This window comes from Chionomys nivalis, chromosome 18, assembly GCF_950005125.1.
Source record: "Chionomys nivalis chromosome 18, mChiNiv1.1, whole genome shotgun sequence".
NCBI classification, from domain to species: domain Eukaryota; kingdom Metazoa; phylum Chordata; class Mammalia; order Rodentia; family Cricetidae; genus Chionomys; species Chionomys nivalis.
Genome location: NC_080103.1, coordinates 30,813,318 through 30,838,093, shown reverse-complemented (window position 1 = coordinate 30,838,093; position 24,776 = coordinate 30,813,318). Strand labels below are relative to the sequence as shown.

Below are 24,776 nucleotides of genomic sequence, written 5' to 3'. Positions count from 1 at the left end.
TTTTCCATTTTCTGCCTCCTTTCCCCAACAAAACTTGTTACATACCACTGCTCTGCTTCTTCTATGTAATCTTTGATTTGATGGAAAATGACTTTGATTTGATTTATACACTGTCTCCCTGTAAGAATGCATATGGTATCAAGCACTAGTGAAACCTGGAAAATAAAGATAAGGAAAGGCTCTGAACAGAGCGATCCACTGGGGAAACAAACCTATTCCTATGCAGTTATTAAAGGAAGTAAAATAATTACGGAAATATCATGTCGCGCTTCAAACGGATGTCTACGGCAGTTGTAAGTGATGTGATGTTGATTCTAAATCACTTTCAACACTGTTATCAGTTTGACCTCCCTCCTCATCACTTCTACCCTTTAAAATCATTCTAAGAGAAAACAGTGCAAGGATTCCATTATGTTCAATGGTTATTCTGCAGAAATGCCAGGAACTGGCTTGCAATTTCACACTCCATCCTTCTGTCTGGGCAGAGTATTTTATAATAGAAAGATAATAAATCTAGCCAGGAAAAAAAATCTTTCTGATAAAAAAAGGCAATTTTTAAGAAAATAGATACAGTTTTCCTAGTAGCCTCTTGGGAATTCTTCTTGTCCAAAATAGAATTAAAAGCAAGGCAAGGTGCTGAATAGACTAAGATGGGTTATGCTCATCACTGAGCCAACCAACTAGCATATGCAGACATTTTAAAATGAAATACTAATGTGAGGGTGCATATGCATTGGATGGTGGAGGGAGCACAGTACCATGAAATAAAACATTGCTGCCATTACTTCAAGAGACTTGCCATCATCACATAAAAGTGTCATAGTATGGCAGGAGAGCTGCTGCTGGGAGTCCAAAATAAATTCTACTATATTCATCTATCAAACTTCCATGAGAAATTGCTGTATCAGCTTACATTTGGCAGTCCATTCACGGAATAATAGCCCCCACTGTAAGAAATAAGATACGACAGTGAAAAGTCAGGTGAACGAGACTGGATGCGCTGGAGCTCTTCTGTAGTCCCAGCACAGGAAGCCAAAGGAGGATTGAAATATTGAGGGTCAAGAGCTACGGAGATAGCCCTGTCAGTAAAGGGTTTGTCTTGTAAGCATGAGAACACGAGGTCTATTTTCTTCCAACCCATGAAGAAAATCATTAGAGGAGCCAGTAGTAGTAGATAATGACAGGGAATCAGGGTCTCCGCCCAGAGCATGGCAACTGCATACAGGACAAGACGTGTGAAGGCCTAAATCTGACCAAATCTCAGCATGGGAAAGGGAATTGAACAAAGTCCGCTCCTAGCTGAAGAGGTTTTGGCGATCTTTGGCTGCTGGGAAAGGAAGGCTTAGTTTTGTTACAAGCATAAAGTCTGATAAATCAACCATGCTACAGCAGAAGGTCATATATCCAGGAAAATTTGGGAAGTACAAATTGTCTTTGAAGAGGAAAAAAAAAAAAACCGAAAGCTGGTTGGGAAGGGAAGGATGGTACATCTGGGAAGTTTGGGGAATGTGAACAAAACATGTTCTATAAAAATTTCAAAGAACTATTGAAAAATTAAAATAAATATTAAAACAATAGCAACCACTAAAACAAAACAAATAAATTAACACTTGGTGGTATGTGTTTATAATCCCAGCACTGGGCAGCCACAGGTAAATTCTGTCTCTTGCCTGCTGAGGGATCCAAACTTGCCTACTTAGTGAACGCCTAAAAGTGAGAAGTCCTGTCTCTAAAGGAAAATGCCCTGGATGGCATCTGTGGAACCACAGTTAAAACCCCGCCTACACAAGCATACGCTGCGTGGCATCTGTGGAACCACAGTTAAAACCCCGCCTACACAAGCATACGCTGGGTGGTATCTGCAGAACAACAGCTAAAGCCACGTCTACACAAGCATATGCTAGATGGCCTCTGAGGAATAATGACTAAAGTCATGGCATCTGAGGAACAGTAACCAAAGTCACGTCTCTACAAGCATATGCAGGATGGCATCCGACAACAATTAAAGCCGCGTCTATACGAGCATACCTTGGATGGCATCTGAGGGACAACAGCTTAAGTCCCATCTACACAAGCATACATAAGAAAGTTTGAGGCTGTCATGGACTACATGTAAGAACTTGTCTCAAGAACGAATGGGCAGACAGGCAAATTAAATATAATTATTATAAAAATTCGGAAAGCTGTTTTCAATTTTCTTTTGTCTTACTTCCATCCCTATTTTCAGTTGCTGGTTAAACTAAAAATTTCCAGCTGCAACACATTACAAGCATCGCCAGCAGGATCCCACCTGCTGTACTCCTGAGTTCTGTCCATGTTGCTTGGGAATTGCCATTTGTGTACAGCTTCTCCATCATATTACTAGGGCAGCTTCCTTCTACTTTCTGGAATCATATCCTGAAGATGAGTAAATAATTTTCTCATACAAGAAAGGTGTCTTACAGAAAACACACTTGCCTGCATACATGAGTCAACAATCAAAGGTAACCCTTTGACTCCTAACTCCTAGTTTGAATATAGTTTAAAATACAGATAGAACGCATCTAGCAACATTATCTATCTTGTTTGAGATAAAGATATCCCAGATATCTAAAGCATTTACTCACTTTGTCACCGGGTTGGTTGAAATGTAATTTCAAAACAACAACAAATTTATCATAGCAAGCAGTCCTTTGACTCAACAGGAAGTTGTCGCAAAAATTCCAGCCATCCTATCCCTGCCCACTTCCCATCTTACATACCCACGCCATCTGTTTCAACTAACTCAATCTCTCCCATTCATTGCCTGACCACATGAAAGTATCTTGTCAGCTAGTGGTTTTGTATGTGATATTTCATCCAACAGGAAAATGTCTGCTCATTTATAGAAACCACTTCAGATCTGATTACCATATTTTGTGGCAATGTGTATCTGATAATTTCTCTCCGTAGGTTGGCAGGTAAAGACTTCCCTTTAGTCAGGCATGTCTGAAGTCCCCGTAAATGAATGGGCTTCGAGCAGTCCCTAAACAAGGGTACACTGCAAGCAGATTAATAATAGGATGCATGGTAGAAACCATCAAATAATGAAGTTCTAATGAAAGTGAAAAATTCATACCTTCCTTTATAAAGATAAGAACATGCATGGAATGAGTAGGCTGCTGACAACTCTCTGAAGACATACTTTTTAAGCAGCTTTCTTAAATGACTGTAAAATGACTACTTAATCTACAGTGTGGTGTGAAGCACGTTGCATAATCTTCTTGTGGCTTCCCTCCCTTCCACCTCCACTCCACCTGGGAACTCCTACACATCATTCAGGCTTCAACTTTTAACCCACCTCCTCCAAGAAGCTTTCCTGAGCCCTCCTGCTCAGTTCTGTGCTTCCCTGAGACACTAAACTCCTTCCGATTCCATTGATTCGAAGTAGGTGTTTTCTTCCTTTAAACTGCATTTCTGGAAGTACAGTGTGCGCATGCCTTTAACCCACTTTCTCCCCAGAGCATCCTAGCTCGGAGTCTGAGATAGCAGGCTGTCAGAACTCCATAAGCAAACAAGCACCTGGAATAACAGAGCCAGAACACTATGTTTCTTTTATTCCTTCTTGTACATTTGAAAATACAAATGGGAAAACTTCAAGGCAAATGATTGCATCCTAATACACCTAGTATGTTGCATTGTTCTGACCACTTGACTGCTGGAGTCCACCTCAACCATTCTTATCTACATTGACCACTGGGAAGCCACTTCCTTCAAGGTTTTGCAATAGCTAAAAATATTCTCCCACCAGGCAAGAAAATCCAGTGTTCTATCTGTTCTTTGATGTTTATACCATACATTCAATAAAATGTATACAATAGAGCAGATCTGATACTTTCTCAAGTTGGTACTTCATTCCTCACCTTTTCTCTTTGCTTTTTTTGTAAGGAAGAAGGGGACTTAAGCAAACTGCAAGTCAAAGGGCTTAAAAGCCAAATAAAATTCCTTCTAAGTGCTTCCACCAATTTCTGGGAAAAAAAATGCTTTATCATTTAGAACATCAAATAAATAACAGACATAGTGGTCCTGAAAAATCTTATGGTTCTACATCTGTTTGTGAATTACTTAATAAATCATATTTTAATAAGTTCTAATATAAATCAGACACTGATTTCAAGTCTTTTATAGTATAAATAACTATGGTTGCTTGGCATTTGACCCATCAGGAGCTCACATGAAAATAATATTAGAGAATTTCTCCCTCTGAAAAAAGATGATCATTTTTGAAAACCCCAGAGTCTCCATCTTCACTTTGCTAAGATCTCAGGCACATCATCTCTTGCCTATCAATTTCTCATTCTGACTGTCAGAATGAACACAATTAAGCCATGACCTGCACCCTTCCTCCTGGAGGAAGAAGGGGACTCCACAGCACACTTGAAGCTGGTTTCCATAGAAAGCTTGACTTTCCCACAAGGCTTCAAAGACCTTTCTAAGGGCCCTCTAATGGATCGATGAGTGATTTTAAAACTGTCTTTCTCCCTCCTCCACAAAACACTCCCTTATGCAGCTAATTGCAATTAATGCCATCAAGGGAGTTGGTTTCTAAGGGCTGCATTAAAGATTCAGAAAGATCTGGGCATTGTGCTTGTTATCTCTAGTTCCTGCTGCGAAGAGCAGAAACTGCAGGCCTTGATGCTGTGTATAAACTCCTTCCTTTGGAGGTCGGCCTCCCCCGGCTGTGTTCCTCAGAGCTCAGGGTCCAAGTCCCTGCTCCCTGTAGCATGCAAACCACATAAATCGGCCATCATCTTTTGTGCTTTCTTCCTTTCCAAGCCTTGTGTTTTAAAACTCATATCACCTCATACTTTTCAGGGGTTTAAATCCTCAGAAGTGATTCATTTCTCCATCTCAAAAACAAGCATTCCCCTTAGAATAAATAAACTAATAAAATCTGTTTTCAGTTTGAAAATCCAAAGTGATTTAAATTGCCTTGCTCTTCAAATACCTGATTTTTGGAAACACAAAATGAATACCTGTGCAACTAAGAATTTACATAAAGAAAATTGCTCCAGTACTCAAGGCAACCATCATATTCGAAAGTAAAAATCTTAAAATGTTATAGACCATTAAAAATGTGGGATTTTCTTTTCACTAATAAAGCCAACAAAATGTATCAAATGAACAACTGAGAGAGGCTTCAAGATGATGATGACATTCTGATTTTTAAATGCATTCGTGTCTGCACAACGTTTATAATGAAGGTGTATTAAAACATGATTTAGTTATTAAAATATTTGTTGTAAAAAATCATATTAATTTCATGAGATGCTTTAACTCTGCATACAACCTTTTTACAGATATTATTTCATTTATGCTTAAAGTGATACTAGGTTGTAGATACCAATTCAGCCCCTTATACAAAAGGACCATGAAGTTTGAAGAAGCTTCCTCAGAGGAAAAATACGAAAAGGACAGAGCCACACTTCCGTAAGAACAGCCTGGCGAAGCCTGGCTCTGGAGCTCTTGTTTGAGCTGATACACTAGACAAACTCTAACTAGTCAACTAGTCATCTAATTATAATGAATGCCATAGTTTATGCCAAACAAGGGGGGGGGGGAGTTACTGTCAGGGAATGAAAAAAATTGTTTACCTTTTCTTAGAAAAATAAAACAAACTGGCCTGTTTCTCAGAAGAAAATAGGTTTAATAAAATAGTTTTAATAAATTTATATCCCCGAATGGTCAGTTCAAGTCAAGTGCATAAGTGTATTTGTGAATGTGTATTGAGTATTAATATGTCAGATGCTACTATAATTTTAAGGAACTAAATAACTCCTTGAAATTTTCATTGGAATCAATTATCGCTTTTATATGAGTAGTCAAAGCAATTGATACATAAATTGTACATAAAAAATCTTAAACAGTGGATGTTTAAGAATGAGAGTTTATAGCTAATGTTCATAACACAAAAAGCAATAAACATAGATGTGTACATAGATCTATGGTTCCCCGACACAGATTCTTCCTGGCACATATCCTGGGGTGGGGTAGCTCGAGCCTGTGCTCATTTTAGTTTCTTAGGAACTTCCACACAATTTCCATGGAGACTCTATCAGTTCACACTCGCAACAGCAGTGTATAGTGTTCCTCTTTCCCTGGATTCTTGCCAGCCTCTGAATTTTTTCTTGATGATAGCTCTTCTGATTTGGGTGTAAAAGAATTTCAAAATAGTTATAATTTGCTATTCTTTAACAGAGAAGCATATTGAAGGAATTTTCGGTAATCCTGTTCACTAATAGTTTTCCTCTTGAGAGTGGTCCTTCAACTAACTTGCAACCTCTGGACTTTGGAAAGGACTAAACGTAACAGCAAAAAGAAAGAGGAAGTCAGTGACAGGCTTACAAATAACTAAAAGAAAAATGCAGGAAGCAGGAACGACATAAACAATAATAGTCTGTTTATAGTTGTGTTTGCAAGGCACTTTCCCGCTCCTTCATTTTATTTCTGACAGTCCTGTTACAGGATAGGGAGAGATGGTTTCATTATGCGTGGTTTTGTTATTGTTTTGATAGATGAAGAGCTGAACCTTAGAAAGGTTAAGTGATTTGGAGAAGAACATTTCAAACAGAAATATTTAACATTGTCAAATAGATAAAACTGCATAAGGTATGAAATGCTGTTTCTGTGTTTTCGTGCAACTTATCGAGTCTATGCAAACTAAATTTGGGAAGAAGAAGAGAGGAAAAGTGACAAGAACACCTAACATTTTGAGACACAGATATTGATGAGTGCATTAAAATGTGTACCGCATTCATGGTAATCATTTGAGGCTCACACTCCACAGGCACTGGAATTGAACAAACTCAGGTAGAAACGAGTTATCTTTTCTTTTCCAAACGTGCAGCTTTCTTCCAGTAAACTGGTTTCAGTATACCCAGAATATTTATGTGCATGTGAAGATTTTCTCAATTTAAAATTACTATTATTATTATTATTATTATGAGTTTAAAAGGTCTTCCTATGTAAGTTCTAAAACCCAAATTCCTTTACCAGTTCTAAATAGTTTCCCATGACCCCTCAGTAGGATTGAAAACAGTGCACAGGAGCAAACCAGACAAACACGCGAAAGCACAGAAGAGCCTGGTTCTCCATTTGGCTTACAGTATGGACACATCCATCCATCAATGGAGCTGACAACTGAGGACTCTCATATGCATAATATAAACACACACTATTCTCCAAATAAAACATCTGGCAACCTGTGTTGAGTTTAACTGTACTGATTGTTTACTCCTTGGAAACCGTATGGTTTTCAAGCACATGCTGGAACATATCCAGGCTCTCCAATGGACTTTTATGGACTGCACTGGGTTTGGGTGGATGCACAGTGAGGCAAACTGTGTCCACTGAATGAAATTTAGGAGAAGTCACTATTTATCTTTTTATGCCTATGTCTGTTCAATATGCACATGAGTAAAATCAGGTGCATTATAAGGAATATTCTCATTAGGGGGAAAAAACCTTGCAGAGTCCAAGCCAGTCGATTGCAACAGAGAACAGCCTGTGCTAATCCCTCAAGGGCCCACAATTCCACCTCCTAGTCCACCTCATAAATGGCAGCACATACAACTATCACAGCATTTGAACACTTTTCCATATACGTCCCTGCTCCCATAGAGAACATTTCAGATCTATGCTATTCTTTATATGGAACAAGGTTCTTGCTACTTTGTGATCTCTGTGTGCTTTTTTTTTTTTTTTTTTTTTTTTTTTTTTGTCAATTCTTTGAATAAGGACAGCAACATCCTGGAAACTTCAGTCTAGACACGGCCGACTAGTAACAGAAAAAAGGACAAGAATGCTGTTTAACATCACAGCTAATTCCAGCTGCCCACTCATTTGGAAAGTAACACTTTGTCCTTAGAAACCCCAAGAGACCTTAGTATAACATGGGATTGTGCATAAGGATACAATTTCTAAGCATTTTATTCTGTGTCAAATCAGGATAGGAAAAAGACACCCTACTAGGGCACCATGCTTTTCTTGGCTTCTCTAAATAGCCGTTAGGAATTCTAAAAGCCATGTGAAGTACCACAAGAAACAGACACAGAGAACAAAATGCACAAATTGTAGAATAAGCATGAAATTCTAAAATTGAACATATCAATTTTTTCTACTCCATAAATTAAACACTAAATATTAAATTAGTTATCTCATTCTTGATGCACATGTCCATAAACACATACATACTGTCATTAACAAAACTTAGTCTGGCAGTGCATGCCTGTAATTCATAGGGGTGAGCCTAAAGAATTAAAAGTTCAAAGGTAGGAACAGATCCATAGTGAGAGACTGTCTCGAACAATAACAACAAAATCTCAGCAGCCAAATTACACATACATAAACGTAAGTTTTAAAATAATAGTGAGTTTATAAAAGCTGTTTCCTGTGTTCTGAGGCACAAGATAATCTGTCTTGATTACAAAATAATACTTCTAAAAATACTCGACTGCCAGTCATGAAATATAAATTTAGTGGCTGAACAATAAATTATTTTGATACATGACTCATAAGTAGAATTGCTACCTAAACTTCATTGGCATCTTACTTTTTGCAGAGAACAGTATATTTTAGATAACTGAACATAACTTTCACAGTTCATTTTTCCTTTAAAAACTCAGTTAACGAATACACAAAGCACACAGTGATTGTGTCTACACTTCATACAAGCATCTATATGGAAAGTGACAAATTCAGGCCATCATTCTGCCATTTGAAAACATTTATCTTGATGACATTAAACATCTGGATGATTTTAAATACCAAGATGTTGCGTGTCCTGCAGGAAAAAAAAAAGCCTGGTGACTGCTTGAATCTTTACCTATCTGCTGCATAAAAATATGTATTTGCATGCATGCATTTCCTCCAGGCTTCACATGGATACAGTAAGCATTATACGCAGACGTGTGAGGTTTAGATTTTCTGTTATTATTGTTCTCAGTGAACGTCTGAACAGCAGAAAGGCCTTTTATTTTCCCTTCAGAAAATAAAAGTGATAATTGTCGTTTCAACAGTGTGAATTGAAAGGCAAAGATTTGCAAAATGAAGGTGCCTTGGTATTTCAGCTTTCATTTACAATGGTACCAGAGTGGGAGAGCTCCAACACAAGGCAGTCTCTCAGTTGACTGACAACTATGGGGTTGAAATGTTATATAAAACATTCCCTCTCTCGTGATATGCCTAAGCATTTTATTTTTCCTCTGCATATCCAGTTAGGGCATTCAGATGAAATGACAGGAATTTGAACTTCTAAAGGATAATGTTGGTGTCCCGTGTTCAGAGAGATGGTTTGCCATGGTGTTGGTAATAAATATGGAATCTAAGTTTCTGCTTTTTGTTACATCATAATTTCTCTGCACCATTTAAAACAGACTGTTAGAATTTTTTAGCTACATCTTTTTATTCTACTCTAATTGAAGAAAGGCCATTCTTTTATAGGAAACAAGGCAAACATTATTATAAAATAGAATATGTATTTTGGACATTAGCTTAAAGATTCACATTCTTTTCAGTTCTCCCTACTTTAAATTAATTCTATATATTTGGTAATAACACTTCTAAGCCTTTTCAATCAAGATTACTTGCAGTCCATACTAACAAAGTGAAATGAATATTAAGATAGGCAAAAGTGGCTGAAAGTTGGGAACTATTAGAGCCATAAAACAACACCCACAGCATCACACACAGGGGCTCCTAGGAATGTCTTACCTTTGGAATCACTCAGGACAGAACCAAAGGCGCTAATGACAACATCGGCCTTCAGGCGCACCACCTGCTCTTCATCTTCAACCCAGTTTCCAGTTTCATCTTGCTCTGTTCGAACAAATTTCATTGCCACAATTTTTCCATCTTTGACTATAACTTTCCGTGGGGAAAGGAAAGGCAAAAATTCACATTTTTCTTCCTTAGCGAGTTCCATCTAAAACAAAAGAATTCATAAATAAAATGTGAGAAATACTGGCTATCATAGGTAATAGGTGATTTTCAACTCTATTTGCATGTTAAGAGGTTAAAATGTTTGAATTTATATGAAGGTTTGGTTTGATTTTTTTTCCAACCAAAGCTGAATTTCAGGCGTTAGCTGCTTGCTCATGGGAGTCTTGAATTTGAAATGAGACAAAGAAATTTGTAGAACATGGTAACATAAGTTACTTCCAGCTGGGAACAATGCTTAGCGGCAGTGCAGTTCAAAAACAGGTGTTAGCCCTGGGTTCATTCCCAGCACCTCAGAAAGAGACCCTCTCAAGTCTTACTTATTTAAATGATCTACAGTTGGTGATGTGCGACATTTTCAACTGCACTAATCTGGGCTCCTAACACCTTAGTTTTGCAGAATAAACTCTATTTGCAATCATGTTAAACATAAGATATTTTTTATCAGCTGGGGCGGTGGTGCACCCCATTAATCCCAGCACTCATTAGACAGAGGCAGGTGGATCTCTGTGAGGTTGAGGCCAGCCTGGTGTACAAGAACTAGCTCCAGGACAGCCTCGAAAGCTACAGAGAAACTCTGTCTCAAAAAAAAAAAAAAGTATTAATTAGATGCATATAACTGAACTAGAAAAAAATACCAATAAAATGGATGAACAAATCTGTGCAAACACATGATTAGAATAGGAGTTGGGGAAAGAAAATGAGATGCTTGGAGTAAGTATGGAAAATAATTCCTTCTCCCTTTTATAACAGTATAGTCATGAGGGGCATCAGTGAAAAAAATCAGAAAGACAAGTCCAGACCTCCTGGAGCTCCCTTCTTATCTGTGACTCATCCTCTCACCAAATAGGAATTGTTTACTTTGTGCCTGTAGAGGTTGCCCATTCACACAAAAGATTCATATTTCCTTATATTATTATTCCACCCTTTGTTTTAGATGATACCCATTTATCAATATAATCTGAATTCTCTCTCTCTCTCTCTCACACACACACACACACACACACACACACAAAGTAGAAAATGTGCCACTACAGAGACCATTCCCATACCTGTAGAAGGCTGGTAGGCTCTTGGTGGGAACTTTCCTGAGGAACGTATGATTTTTTTAGAGAGGCAAGCTGTCTCTTAAGTGATCAAAATCATAAAAACAGTATGGTATATAAGATATGTTTTCCGTATCTCCTTTGTGACATTTGCATAATGTAACACAAGAAACAAGTTTATGGCGTTTCAAGAATGAGGAATGGTATTAACATTTAATCATAATGTCATAATTGAGTGAGTGACATTGCCAAATGTTCATGGATTGAATAAGCCTATCCAGCATGTGTATTTATAATTGTTTTGGACTCTGGGAAGGGCCTAAGTAAAATACAGAAGTATGCCTCTGGTACTGTAGAGTATGCCTGGTAGGTTGCTTTACAACAGGTTTTGCCCTTTCTTTACTTCTTGTCTATTCGACAGTTTTCATCTATTTGAGTACACCATCTCTTAAGGTATTTAGCCAAGTTGTTGCTAAATTCAGAAATAAAATTAGATATCACTAGCAAATAAAAAAAAACCCTTAAGATTTTCCTCAGCCTGTTTCCCCCACTGATCCAAGGTTTAGAGGACCTAAAATTCCATGTTTTGATTGTAAACAAACAGAATTCCAACACCTATTCAGATTATATCATAATTTTATGCTTTCTTCTTCTCATTGATCTATACATTCTAAAGTATGCATTGTGGTTCACACTGCTTGAGGAATCCAAAATACGGAGAGTCCACCTGCCTGACCATATTTTCTGTGAACAGGAGGAAGGAAACAAAAGACAGATATGTTTGCATGAACTCTTTTAGGCTTCATCTCAGGATGAGCGTGTTGTGCGTCTTAGTTTGACTGGTTCATAGGTGCTGTCATGGGCAGCCTCCTATGTTATGTTATGCCATCAGCCTCTGGGTTTCAGCTCCAACTAGGAAGCTGGAAAGAACTCCAGGTGCTTTTTATTTACAATGAGATGCAGGACCCGGTCAAGGGAATTCAGCGTGAGGCAATGATAATGATTATCCATATACAATAAAGCAACTTGTAGAAGCCAGAAGTGAACAGTTGAGCTGGCAGCAGGTCTGTTCTACTTTTGCACCACACCCTATCACCGGCATGTGCCTATATGTTAGCTCATGGCCCTTCATCTTTAATCCATATTCTACTACATCATAATTTTCTAATAAGACAAAGTTGATAATTTCGTAAAGCTATTTAGCTTTCCTTCTTTGGAATTTGCTGCTGTGAGATTATCTATTGTCTGTGTTTTTGTGGGTGTAACTGACTTTCAAAAATAAATAAAGAAAAAAAAGGGATCAAGTTTTTAAAAAGATATTTAGCTTCCTTAACTCCTGCCTGACAGTGTGCTTAAGCCTAGCATTACAAACACTGCTCTTTTGGCAGATTATTTTGAATTCCCATCTCAAACCTGTTGATATGTATGTCCCTTTATCATACTACATGTGACAGTTACTTTGCTATCAAATACAATTTTATTTACTATTAGTCATTTTATAAACAAGGGGAGAAATGTAAAGAGAAACCACCAGAATATCATCTGAACATATGTATTTATTGGGAAAGTGTTCATGTTGTGTGGGGCAGGAGGATATTGAAATCATGAAAATACTTGTCTTGGGAAATAAGAAAATATTAGGGCAATTAGAAGATGAACATGTGAAATTACACATCAGGTAAAGTATCCTTTCAATAATTTAGGGATATAACATGGGTATATATGTTCAGATTTAAAATTGCATTTTTATTCATTTTATTTTGGTGATTGTGTGTGTGTGTGTATTGTGTGTGGGTGCATGGCACCCATGTGGATATCCAAAGAAAACTTGAGTGAGATAACTCTCCCTTCCAGCATGTGAATCCTGATGATTAAATTCCATGCGTCAGACATGATGTCACTTGTCTGTGTCTGCCAAGCCATCTTGTCAGCCTAATTTCCCTCCCTAGAAGATCTGCCTGATAATTACAAGTGATAGTAGCAGGTATTCTTTTTCATACTTAATTTATAACATATTATAGGTTAAGAAACTAAAGAGATGACTAAAGTTGTGACTAAAGATACTTTATCACACACACACACACACACAGATTTATTTAGGACAGTTACTAGGTCAGTGAAGAACAGTGCCAAATGGTTATGGGTTGAAGACAGACATACAGAAAATGCTGGGTTTGCTGGACTGGTTCCCTCTGATGGAGAAACGGAAGTAATCCCAAAGGCTTAGCATGTTGATTATTCACAATTGAATACAGAGGCGGGGTTATTGTATATTGTTGAATCAATGAGGCAGGGGTTTTGGTATAGAGATGTATCAAGGACACAGTTTTAGCTGACTCATTAGGAACAGTCCTTGTAGGGGAGCATTTCTCAGACCCTAATATCAGGATGAGAGGGTTATGGTAGAAATGTTTTTCATGTGGTATCAACATTCACACAAGGACCAAGGGAAGGCTTTGCCATTTGCTTTTAGGTTGACTCTGCAGGGGAAGGTTTTGCCATTTTCCTGGGGGTCTGAGGCTTTGGGTTACTTAGCATGGCTGACTGAAGTCACACACATTCACTTGGGACTTTACTCACTCTGGGCTTCCTCCGCTTCACACACAGTATGATTGTGAGTCATGTTCTGAGATCTGATGACACAAATGTGACAGGAAGTGACAGAGCTAGAGGTCAGGAATTTGGAGGAATAGAGAGATTTTTCAGAGAGTATGAGAATCAAGCCTCTCAATACAAATAAATGCATGCGTGCCTTAAAATTGTGAAAGATAGGAACCAAGGAATAAGTTTACAAAGTCAATGCCATAAATGAGTTAAAAGAAACTTATTGAACTTGGATAATGGCTACATTAGGGACAAAGCAGGTTCCACATGTGGAATAAGGAGACAAAATCATACTCTGTGAAGGAAGAAAAATAAGTGTTTAATTTTATATAACAAATAGCAAACTACTACACAAAACTCTAAATACCAAGATAATATAATATTAAAATTTCTGTCTCCAGTGTCCAAAAGTGATATTCAAAAGCCAATGACAGATAATTTCAAACATGTGTTCTTTCAAATGAACGCAGCCAGTATGTTACATTCAAAAGCATCAAGACAGGATGCCATCCTATTTATTTCTGTTCAAAGAACTGGCAATACACTCTTCAAAAGAAAAAAAAAAACAGAGTGACTGATAAACTATTACAATAGCCTGGAAGATATTCAAATTAAATGAAAATAAAACTAGCTAGCTGTAGATTTCAGTGAATGGGTAAAAAAAAACTCCAAGTATAAGCAGATGGGTATGGAGAAGATATACTACTTAGCCATAATGCTACTTTACCGAATGGCATAAAAAGAAAATGGTAATTTCTATGTTGTCAATTACCATTAAGAAATGATGGATCAGGTTGACCAGTTATCTGCTATGTGTATACATGAATATTCTGCTATTCACAGAAGACAGCTTTTTAATCTAAGTCATTCATAAACAGAGTGCTATATCATTTTCATATTTGAAGATTTTTAATGATCATTGATAATCAAGAAGTATGAGAAACTGGTACAAAAATGCAGCTGTCATGGTATATCATTTATTCATATTTTCAGCAGAATTGTATGCATTAGATAGCTTTCTGGTCACTGTGTTCAAAAGTCTTGAGAGAAAATTTTATGAAAGAACCTTTTAGAAGGTTCATTCAGTCCTTGATTGGTTGGCCCCATGTGCTTGGCTAGACCATTGTAGTACTGGACCTCACAGTAGAAGAAACTTTTCGCCTCATGGTGGTCAGAAAGCACTAGGAGGTAGGGAGTTAGAAAAAGAGAGAAATATAAAGACTCATAGACAAAAAAGTATCCAAGGCAAACAAATTACCCAGGACTGGACAGCAGTGATCTACATCGTTTAGCAAGACTTGTATCTCATCCTCAAATATTCACAGAATCTCTCTAAACAACACTGACTGCTAAGAACCACGTGTTTAACACATGAGTCTGTGTAGGACACTTCATAGTCAAGCAATCACACTATATTTACATGGGGACAACTGGAAAATCCAACAAACACATGAACTTCCCCCTTCTTATCCTCACCAATAATTACTCGAGGGAATATGGCAGTGAGCAGCATCAATTTTTCCAGTGTTTAAAAGCTAGGTTCAACAAGTTAGTTTGTTTTTACTTTTTACACAGTATTTAAAAAGTAAAAAAGAAAAAATTCTTGGCTTTGATTTTTACTTCCATATTTAGGAAAGATATGTAGTTGAAGCTAAGTAAAATAAAAATAGTTCACTACAGCATGCAATAATGATAATCATTTTAATGATTAACTTTATGTAATGTGATGATTTGGTCTGATTATTATTACAGGCATCATACTGCAGAAATTATGAAACAACTTAATTCACTATAATTAAAAGCATGATGTCAACTCATTTTTAGATTGCATATAGGCAAGGTAAGCATAGCTTATAAACCATAACGAGCAGAATTAAAACCAGCATATATTAAATTCTGGAATAACTTCTAATTATGCCAAAGTTTAACAAGCAATGTGAAGAAACAATATTCTTTATAAAATGAAATCTCTATGATCAGTATATTTAACCATCAATCTGATAAGAATACCAAGACCAAAATGAAGTTTCTTGTAATCAAAATTGCTTAGTAATCTTCCTTGGCAAGTGTTAATCTTGGAAAAGATCTTAGTTCATCACTGTGAAATTGTTGGATATGCCACAGATATTTATGGCTACACAGTCCAATTCATGCATAAATTGAACCCAGTATTATGTAGTTCCTATGTACAAAATTGATATTGGTTATCACAGGTAACAAATTAATACTTGTCTTAAATTGTCAAACATCAGCAATGATGCTCACTATGATAACATGACAAATAGTTGTTCTCTACATGGCCATAATTTAGTTGCATTTCCAAGCATTTGTCTATACTTCTCTGTGTATTTTCTCGTAAATCCAAGCAAGATATTTTTTCATTTAGCTTACCAAAACTCCTGACCCTTGATGTATGGTCCCTTTAAATCGGATCATCTTCCTTGTTCTCTGTCACGTTTGAGGAAATCTCTTATCACCCTAACCTGTCATTCAGAAGAAAATTGCTAGGTACATAGAACCAATCAAATTGAGACTTAGAGTGGAAGACTCCAATTTTGAATATTTTAATTCACATATAACACCTTACACCTTGACTTTATGACTATTTGTCTATTTTGCATTTGAAGCTAATGTCTTATCTAAGGCATAACAATGGAGAGAGACTATTAAGTATGAGGTGTTCTTACTGACCTGACCGGTTTATGTTCTATGTCAAGCCTGAATGTTACTTGAAAGTTAATGGCTTGGCCTGGACATTCAGAAACCTAACATTTAGTTTATCAAGAATATTCATTATGTGTACACACAGTGACTCTGATAAAATATGAGTTGTGCCACAACTGGAAAATGTAGCAAACTTCTTAACTTGTAACAATACTGATGTGCATATAATTCCCAATATCAACTGATGACCTCCAATTAAATGACTTGTCATGTGTATCCATTCTCTGTCTATTTTTCTCTCTGTATTTATCTGTGAGTCTCTCTCTTTCTCATATAAGTTATTGTATGTAAAAGTGATATAAACATAAATGACTTTTTTTCCCAAAATGGACATGAAATGACAAAGTAGAAAACACACTATTCAAGCTAAATGTGATATTAATCTTGAATAATAGTCAAGAACAGTCTAGTGGGAATGAGCTGGCTTTGAGAGAATTCTGGAATGGAAACTCTTCTCTCTTTTGCAACAAGTCTAGAAGAAAGAAGGAAGCTCATCTCTACAGAGAATGAGACTTGTTTAAATTCCCTCATAAACATGCTCCTGGGAATAAATCCTGGTGATTTCAAATGAGGGCATCCTTATATGTGACATGTTTGGGGTAGGGTTTACCTCAGTAAGAACAATGGAGCAGGGAGTTCCGCCGTCATATGGACTATGTAACTAACTATAAAACTGAGATGTTTTGGGATAGAACTCTTTTGTGTGAAATGTGAAACTACACATACTTCTTAGAATCATCATGACCTGAATTAAAACAGAGATATTGCAAGATGAAACCTTGCAATAATGTACTTCTTCTTGGCTACGTGACACATTCTGTTTACTTCTACTCGCTAGATTAGTAATAAACCTTGATGTCTTGTAGTACCAATCACGCTAGGCTGATTTTAAAATGTAATCACCTGGTTATTTTGGTTTTCAAAGAGAAAAAAGATGATGAAAGACACAGAGCAAATTCTAGGTACTCACATGTACTCTTATAATCCTTAATTTATAGGACAACTTTTGTCTATTTTATAATTTTTAAATATATTTTTACTTTTTCTTTGAAAATTCTATATATGTATACAATGTATTTTGATCATATCCAACCTCAAGTCCTCAGCAACTGTGAGATTCTGCCTCAACAGTCTCCCCATGCAAAATTAGTGTTTTCTTTATTTTTAATAACTGACTGAGTTGAAATAATGCTGTCTTTGTGCCCATGGCTAAGTAGCAATCTAATGTTGTTGGGGCTTCACTCCATCTCCCAGCAGCCACACACTTCAAACAGTGATTCAACAAGGAATGGAATCTTCTGGACCACTCCCTCATTCATACTGGCACTCTGGCTGCCTGCCTTATAATTTCTGGTACACAAATTAGCAATGAATAAGTAATAGAATGTATTATATTTTAAAATCTAGCCTCTACATGCTTGATCTACAATCAGTAAAGTCAGGCAAGCCTTTCCTAAAACTCTTGAAAATGCAAGCATTTGAACATAAAGAGGTATCACTGCATATGGGAACTGTATTAAACATTGGATAAATATAGTAGCCCCCTAACCCAGTCCTCATTATCTGGACTGGGTCAGTATTTAAGTGTAATCCCAGAATTGCATTGTAAGGAATTATTGAGAAGACGTAGAGTAGCTTTGCACAGATATCATAAAACACATCACTTCTAGGGAGAAAAGAATATTTTACACTATTCATTTATGATTGATGACATTTCCTTAAACCTGACTAGATCTCACTGTTCTTCACTTTAGATTTAGACAGAGTAAAGCAATACTGACTGCTATTGTAATATTTCACAAAAAGCTATTCCCATAAAACTTGGTGACTTGGAGCTATCTTTTTCAATCCAGAAATGACTAAATATTAAAATTCTTGTACAAGACACAATCCTGTCTTCTCCCATAAAATGTCAATCTTCATTTTTTTCTGATATATTGTCATTAAATTTAATGTTTTAATATATTGCTTCATCACGTTTTCTGATTTTAGTTACTTCTTTTTCTTAATACATAGTTAACTTTTAAGTGTCAAAAGACCTTAAATAATTAATCTTTGATTCTAATTTCATAATGTGTCCTATTTTTACTAAAAAGTAACATAGTGATGAGAAGGGTTTTTTTGGGGGCTTACAACTATAGGTTATAATCCATTATTTGAGATGAGTCAAAGATGTAAGGGTCTGAGATAGCTATTCACACTACATCTAGAGCTAAATGCCGAAGGAAGCAAACACATTCATGCTACCTGCTTATTCGTTGGCTCTTAGCTGGTTATCTTTATTTTATATATCTCAGAGACTATCCTAGGGAATAGTGCTGCCCCAAATGATCTGTATCAATGAATAATAAGGACAATCATTCACAAATCAGCCTAATCTAGATAACTACTCTATCAAAATCTTTTTGGAAACTATTTTAGGTTGTGTCAAGCTGTAATTTAAAAGTAACCATCACATATGTAATGGGAGAAAATAAAACACTGCAGTTAACAATAATAATTTATCTGAAGAGTAATCATTTATTTGAAACATATCTAAAGTATTTTTGAGGTATGTGAATGCATAGTATGTAAATTTTGAATATTTTGTATCAAATTAAAGTAATTTTATAACATGAAGATATTTTAAATATATTTATTTAACATTTACTAATTTGAATGAAAAGAATTCTGTATTTGGAGTCAAATAATAAACTGACTAAAACAACCAATGGGAGTAACCTACATTTTAATTTGTGAGATTATTATTAAGAAATAACAACTCTGTGAGGTGAGTATTACAGTAACAGAATGCATAGTGGGCCATACAAGGCCTAGAAACAAAAATGAATTAATGAGATAACAGAGAAAGTGTGCAGAAAAGCAAAAAAAAAAACAACAACAAAAACCACCTATCTTCAAGGAAGGCCTAGAAAGACAGTTATGACACCTTTAAAATAAAACAAGACTTGAAGAGGGGTGGAGATAAATTAGTCCTTTGTCTGAAATCCAAGCTACTCAAAAGGGGATACTTGTTCGACCTGGCTAATTCACACAGAGATTCCAGGTTACCCTTAGTGGCAGAGAAAGACCTGGTCTCAATATCAAATTAATGAAAGGGATATATATGCAGTTCAGAGGTAAAGTGCTTGTGTGGACAGTTGAAGGCTTTAGGTTAAATTTTTAGTGCTACAATAAAAAGATGGAAATTTTATGGTCATCTTTGTGTGCTTTTTTTTCACTACTCTTCTTTGGGTGCTAAGTACTGACTAAGATATGCAACTGATAAAGTAATTCAGGAAAGGTGGAAGTGGTCTATGGTCCTAGTCCCCGGGACGGTGAGGCAGGGAATTAATTGGCATGGAAAGGCTACACAGTAAATTTAAGGCTACCCTAGACTATGGTGTAAGGCTATTTTTCAAAAAGTTAATAAATAATAAAAATTACTTTTCAGGATTTCTTTTTTAGATGACAAAGTAAAGATATTAAAGAGCTAAGGCAAAAATGATTAAATTCAGGGGCTTCTAAAATTAATACATTATTAACCATTATTTAGTGTAACACATTCGTTCTCTCTATGTATATATTTATATCCATATAGATATAGATACATGATACACATATATATATGAGATGTATATATATTAAAGAGATTGGGAAAAATTTCTAAAAGATAAATCATCTCCAGTACTATATACCCAGAGCCAACATATGCAACAAATCCCATGGAATATTGAGCATAGCCTTTAAATACATGATTTTGAATGAACATGAGCTTTTATTGGCTCTTGGCCAGTTTTCAGGCCCCTCTCTCATATTTTTCTCTGAATATTAAAATGATAAAACTTAGGAAAAGGAAGGATACTTAAAAAGAATGTAGTTACACAGTGATATCATAGATGAAAACTCAGACTATATTTTATATTCATTGACCAAGGTGCTCCAACTTTCAGTGCAATACTTCTATTTCTTTCTAAATGTTCATACTATACTCCATCAACACAACTTTCCATAAGGTAAACATATTCAGATTCCTAGAATGTCATTTTTCTGCAATAAAAGGAGTACTCAATATGTACTTACTATTTAGTACCACGGGAGTCTCTAACTGTCATTAATTAACTTTGTTTGCCTGGAGGCAGTTGTGTGTATTTATTTGTTTGGTTTCAACTCCCTTTGGCCAATCCTGCTAACAAGTCCCTGATCATGGTCCATGAAGAATTGCTCTCAAATGATGTGCAGGTGACAAGCACGCAGGAGCTGCTCCATCACTTTTCTAGGGGGATATTAAATTTGTGAGCTTATACAGGTTATTTACTAAAAAATAGTCTCAGGTTAATGCCTTTTATGATTAAATAAGAGCTAGGAAGCATCTGATACTAATACAAATAATTAGATAGATAGATGATAGATTGACAGATAGATGGATGGATAGATAGATAGATAGATAGATAGATAGATAGATAGATAGATAAAAGATGAAAAGATGGGGCGAGGGCAAGATACAGAGAATTAAACAAAGAGTATAGATTTAACACTGTAATGTTTAAAGATGCTATAGAGGGGACTTTAAGTCAAGCTCCTTAAAAGATAAAGTATGGAATATGTTGTATTGTTCCAAAAAGATCCAATTAATAGCTATATTCTTAAAATGGAAATGTATTATTTCAAAAATCATAATAAAACATTTTTTGACTATTGGACTAAATTATAAGCCACAGATATTTATATTAAAATAATATTATCAAGACAGCCGATCCATTAAATAACTAAAAGATTTTTAATAACAACCAAGTCTAATTAAACCAGTTGCTATGCTGATAAACCAAAGAGGACATAACACAGAGATGCCATTCCAACAGAGAAGGGTAACGGGTCTGCCATGTTCTGCTGCTATTTTGAAACTAAGTAAGGTACACATCAGATCTCTGAAATGTTCTTTGTGAATGGAATTTGTTATTAAAACTAATTTTGAGCCATACTTTTCCTGGCCATAATCAGTGACAACTACAAATTCCTTCCTTGACCTTATTGTTTAAATTGATCAAGCGAAGAGGTCTCTTGGGTCCTGATCTTCATGCCTCCTTTTAGGGATTCCCAACAGCCTACAGCATTCTGGCAGTTCTGTCTGATCTGCCAACAGCCTTTAATGCCAGCATTTTGGGGGATTCTGCTATCCTGTGAAATTTAATCTCACCTATTTAAGCTTGCAGAAAGTACTGGAGGGAATTATTAACAGATTTTTCCCTCATCTTCTTAAAGGATAGCACTGAGTGATTGGCTGGTTTCCCCAAGGACTGAGGGCTGAGAAGTGCTAGTGTGTCAGTAGCATCCTGTTTAGCATGAGTGTAAGGCCACCAGGGAGCCGGAGAGACATTTGGAATCAGAATTACATCAATATGCTGATGGTGCCTCCCTATCTTCATCTCATCAAACCTATATCCTTCAACATTAATGCTTTCTTAACTAAGATGGAAAGTGCCTCCAAACAGCGCACTGCTTATGGTTCTAATTAGACAGCTGGAATCTCATTGATGACACATTAGAGCGGTGGACCAGCAGTTTCAGCATCACCGGGAAACTTGTTAAAATGCAAATTCTCAGGCCCACCCCAAACTTACTCTGACAGAAACTTTTGGGACAGGGCCCCACAGTCTGTTTTTAAGAAGGTGATTTTCAATCCATTCTTAAGTTTTGAAAACGTATGCTTTAGAGAAATGGCTTGTAATTTGTCACTGAAAATTTTATTAGGAGATGCTTCCTAGGTTAATTGATTGGATATTCATGGATCCAGGCATATTGGTTTTGGTCACTGCAGTGGTTTGAATGAAAAATGTCCCCCATCAGTGTGGGTGTTTGGACACTTGGCTCCCAGTTGGTGGTGCTGTTTGGGATTTGGTGCAGTCTTACTAAGGAAGTACATCATTGGTTGTGGACTTGGAGATGCCATAGTCTTGCCCTACTCTGTTTCATGCTTGTTGGTGAGGATGTGATGTCTCATCTTCTTGTTGTCATGTCTACTTCACCATAATGGATGCTCCATCTAGAACCGTAAGCTCAAATAAACTTCTTGAAATAAGTTGCCTTGATTGTTGTAATTTATCACAGCAACATAAGAGAAATTGATAACTCTTAACCATAGCCATAAAGGCAAGCTGACTCAAGCAATTCTGTGCTCAAAATATTCAAATCTGTAACAATTCACATTTGTTACAAAAGACTCAGAGCATGCTTTGTTGCTCTGCTTTGTCCTCTCCCAAAGAAGGAGAATTGGATTCCAATTTTAGGATATAAATTCTGAAGGGCTTGATGATGAAGCAATTTACTAACGGACAAGCCATGCTATTTCCAAAATTCACCCAGTTCAAATTATTAAATATTATATATTTTTGAGGGAAAAACATAAAGGCTATGTTTTTCAATACTCATTGACTTTAAGGAAACAGAGAATTGCAGAAACACATGTTGGTTGAGTGAAAAATATGAGACATTAGAGAAATAAAAAAGATTTTGTACATTTATGTTAGTTAAAAGCATGTCCCTGAACATAATTTCTCAAATCCCATGTATTACAAAAGATAATCCATATCTAACCTCCAGCACAATAATTTCTACTGTAAACCTTGAGTGCTCTTTAGAGTTTACAAAACCAAGTAATGACTATGATGAATAAGCATGGAAGCCTCAATAAAATCTGAAATTATCAAATTCACAATACCAAGCGCATTGCTCAGATACTCAAGCATGGTCTTTATACATTCTAATAATGCATGACTTATTACATATCTCATGTTCCGACTTTGCCTAAAATTACTAGATAAGCCCTCTAGGGATGTAAAATTCAGCTACCTTCAAAGGTTAGTACAAGAAACCACATTTCTGAGCCTCTCTAAAAAAATACTGAAGCAACTGGTTTTTGAACACCTTATTTGTGGCTCCTTGTAAAGGAATAATAAAGAAACCGTTGTTTGATATTTGTAAGCCTCAGAAGAGCTTGAGATCTACTTAAGCTCCACTGTAGGTTTGCCAATTGTGCCCCAGAGGCTCATTACTTCTGCTTAGCACCTTGCAAAATGTGCATCCTACTGGTTTTGGCCCTTTACTGAGTTACGCCTAGACTGAACTCTCTTCCAATCTGTATCCTGTTACACTGACTAACAGTCTATGTTTGATGAGCCACTAACCAGCCTCCTTGCTTTTATCTCTACTGTTCCATAAATTCCATAAAATTCGGCAGAACAGTAAATCCAAACGTTATCTTAGGTCTTCATTATTCTATATACAGAACAGTCCCCAACTTTTCCTTATAATTATTGGTACCTACAAGTCCCTACCCGATCATAGGCAGTCACATTGATCTTCTTTTAATTACATGAACTCACTAGGAGACTTTCTCTGTTAGGACAGAGAACATTTAACAAGGTCAACAAGTGTTTATTACTGGATGCCAATCTTCCCTCAATGTTACTTTTTCTGTACTTAAAACGAATCACAGAGACCTGTCAGAGTACCCTCTGTAAGACGGAAGACACTGCCCTTTCCTCCACCACACTCGGCATTCAAGCACAACCCGCTACACACTGTATATCTCCATATCAGTGTCTTCCCACAGAACAAATTGCTCTTCAGCATACTATTGGTAGTACAAGACATTTATTTACCATATAAACAAGCATACAAAGTACTTGTTTAGTCCCTTGTTTATTTCTTTATAAACTTTACGAGGGCATGAAATTGTGTCTGCTCTGTTCAAGTCATTTGAAATAATGCCTAGTATACAGGAGGTATTCAGTCAACACAAGGTGCATGAATAAACACCTTTACTTTAAGTAAATCCAGTTGTGTAAGACAGAAATATTTGTCATTTATTCTTTCTAGTTGAAGATGATGAGAAGATGAGGATACTATGAGGAGTAAAGTAATTCATACTGCCATTTGGAATGCTAAATTTTAGATATGGACTGTCCCCCAAAAGCTTATATACAAAGCTTCTTTCAAACTTGAAAGTCCTATTAGAAAGTGCTGTTAGTTATAGGATATGGGACCTATTTGGGAGAAGTATGTTACTGAAGGAGTGATGCTAATAAATTTATTTTGTCCCCTCTCTACCTCCACCCTCCAGGATTCATGGCCATCTTCGGGTGAGCAGTTTCCCATAAAAAAATGTTTCCACCACAGTGTTATGTCAACACAGAAAAATTGGTTATTCCAAGTAGTGCTTAACTTAAACACTGAGCTGAAAGAAACCCGTGCTTTGTGCAGGTTTGTTTTGTTTTTATCTCAAGTGTTCTTGCCACAACAAATGGCATATCAAGACACGTGTTATCTTCCATTTCCAACCCAAAAAGAAAAACTTTTGGTTATGAAATCCATTTAATCATAGGAATTAGATGAAGAAAATGCAAAATACTTAGTGTAAAGTGTATTTCACAAGTTTGTTATATTTCCCAATCCTACACTAAGCAAAGC

General features: G+C 36.3%; 1 protein-coding gene across 1 annotated transcript in view; it reads right to left on the bottom strand.

Moving 5' to 3' along the window:
- Dpyd (dihydropyrimidine dehydrogenase) overlaps positions 1-24,776 on the bottom strand; it is a 764,880-nt gene that overhangs the window by 429,388 nt on the left and 310,716 nt on the right. Inside the window, exon 11 of the mRNA XM_057794113.1 lies at positions 9,730-9,940. Coding sequence (XP_057650096.1) covers positions 9,730-9,940 — 211 coding nt within the window. The remainder of the gene's footprint in view (positions 1-9,729; positions 9,941-24,776) is intronic.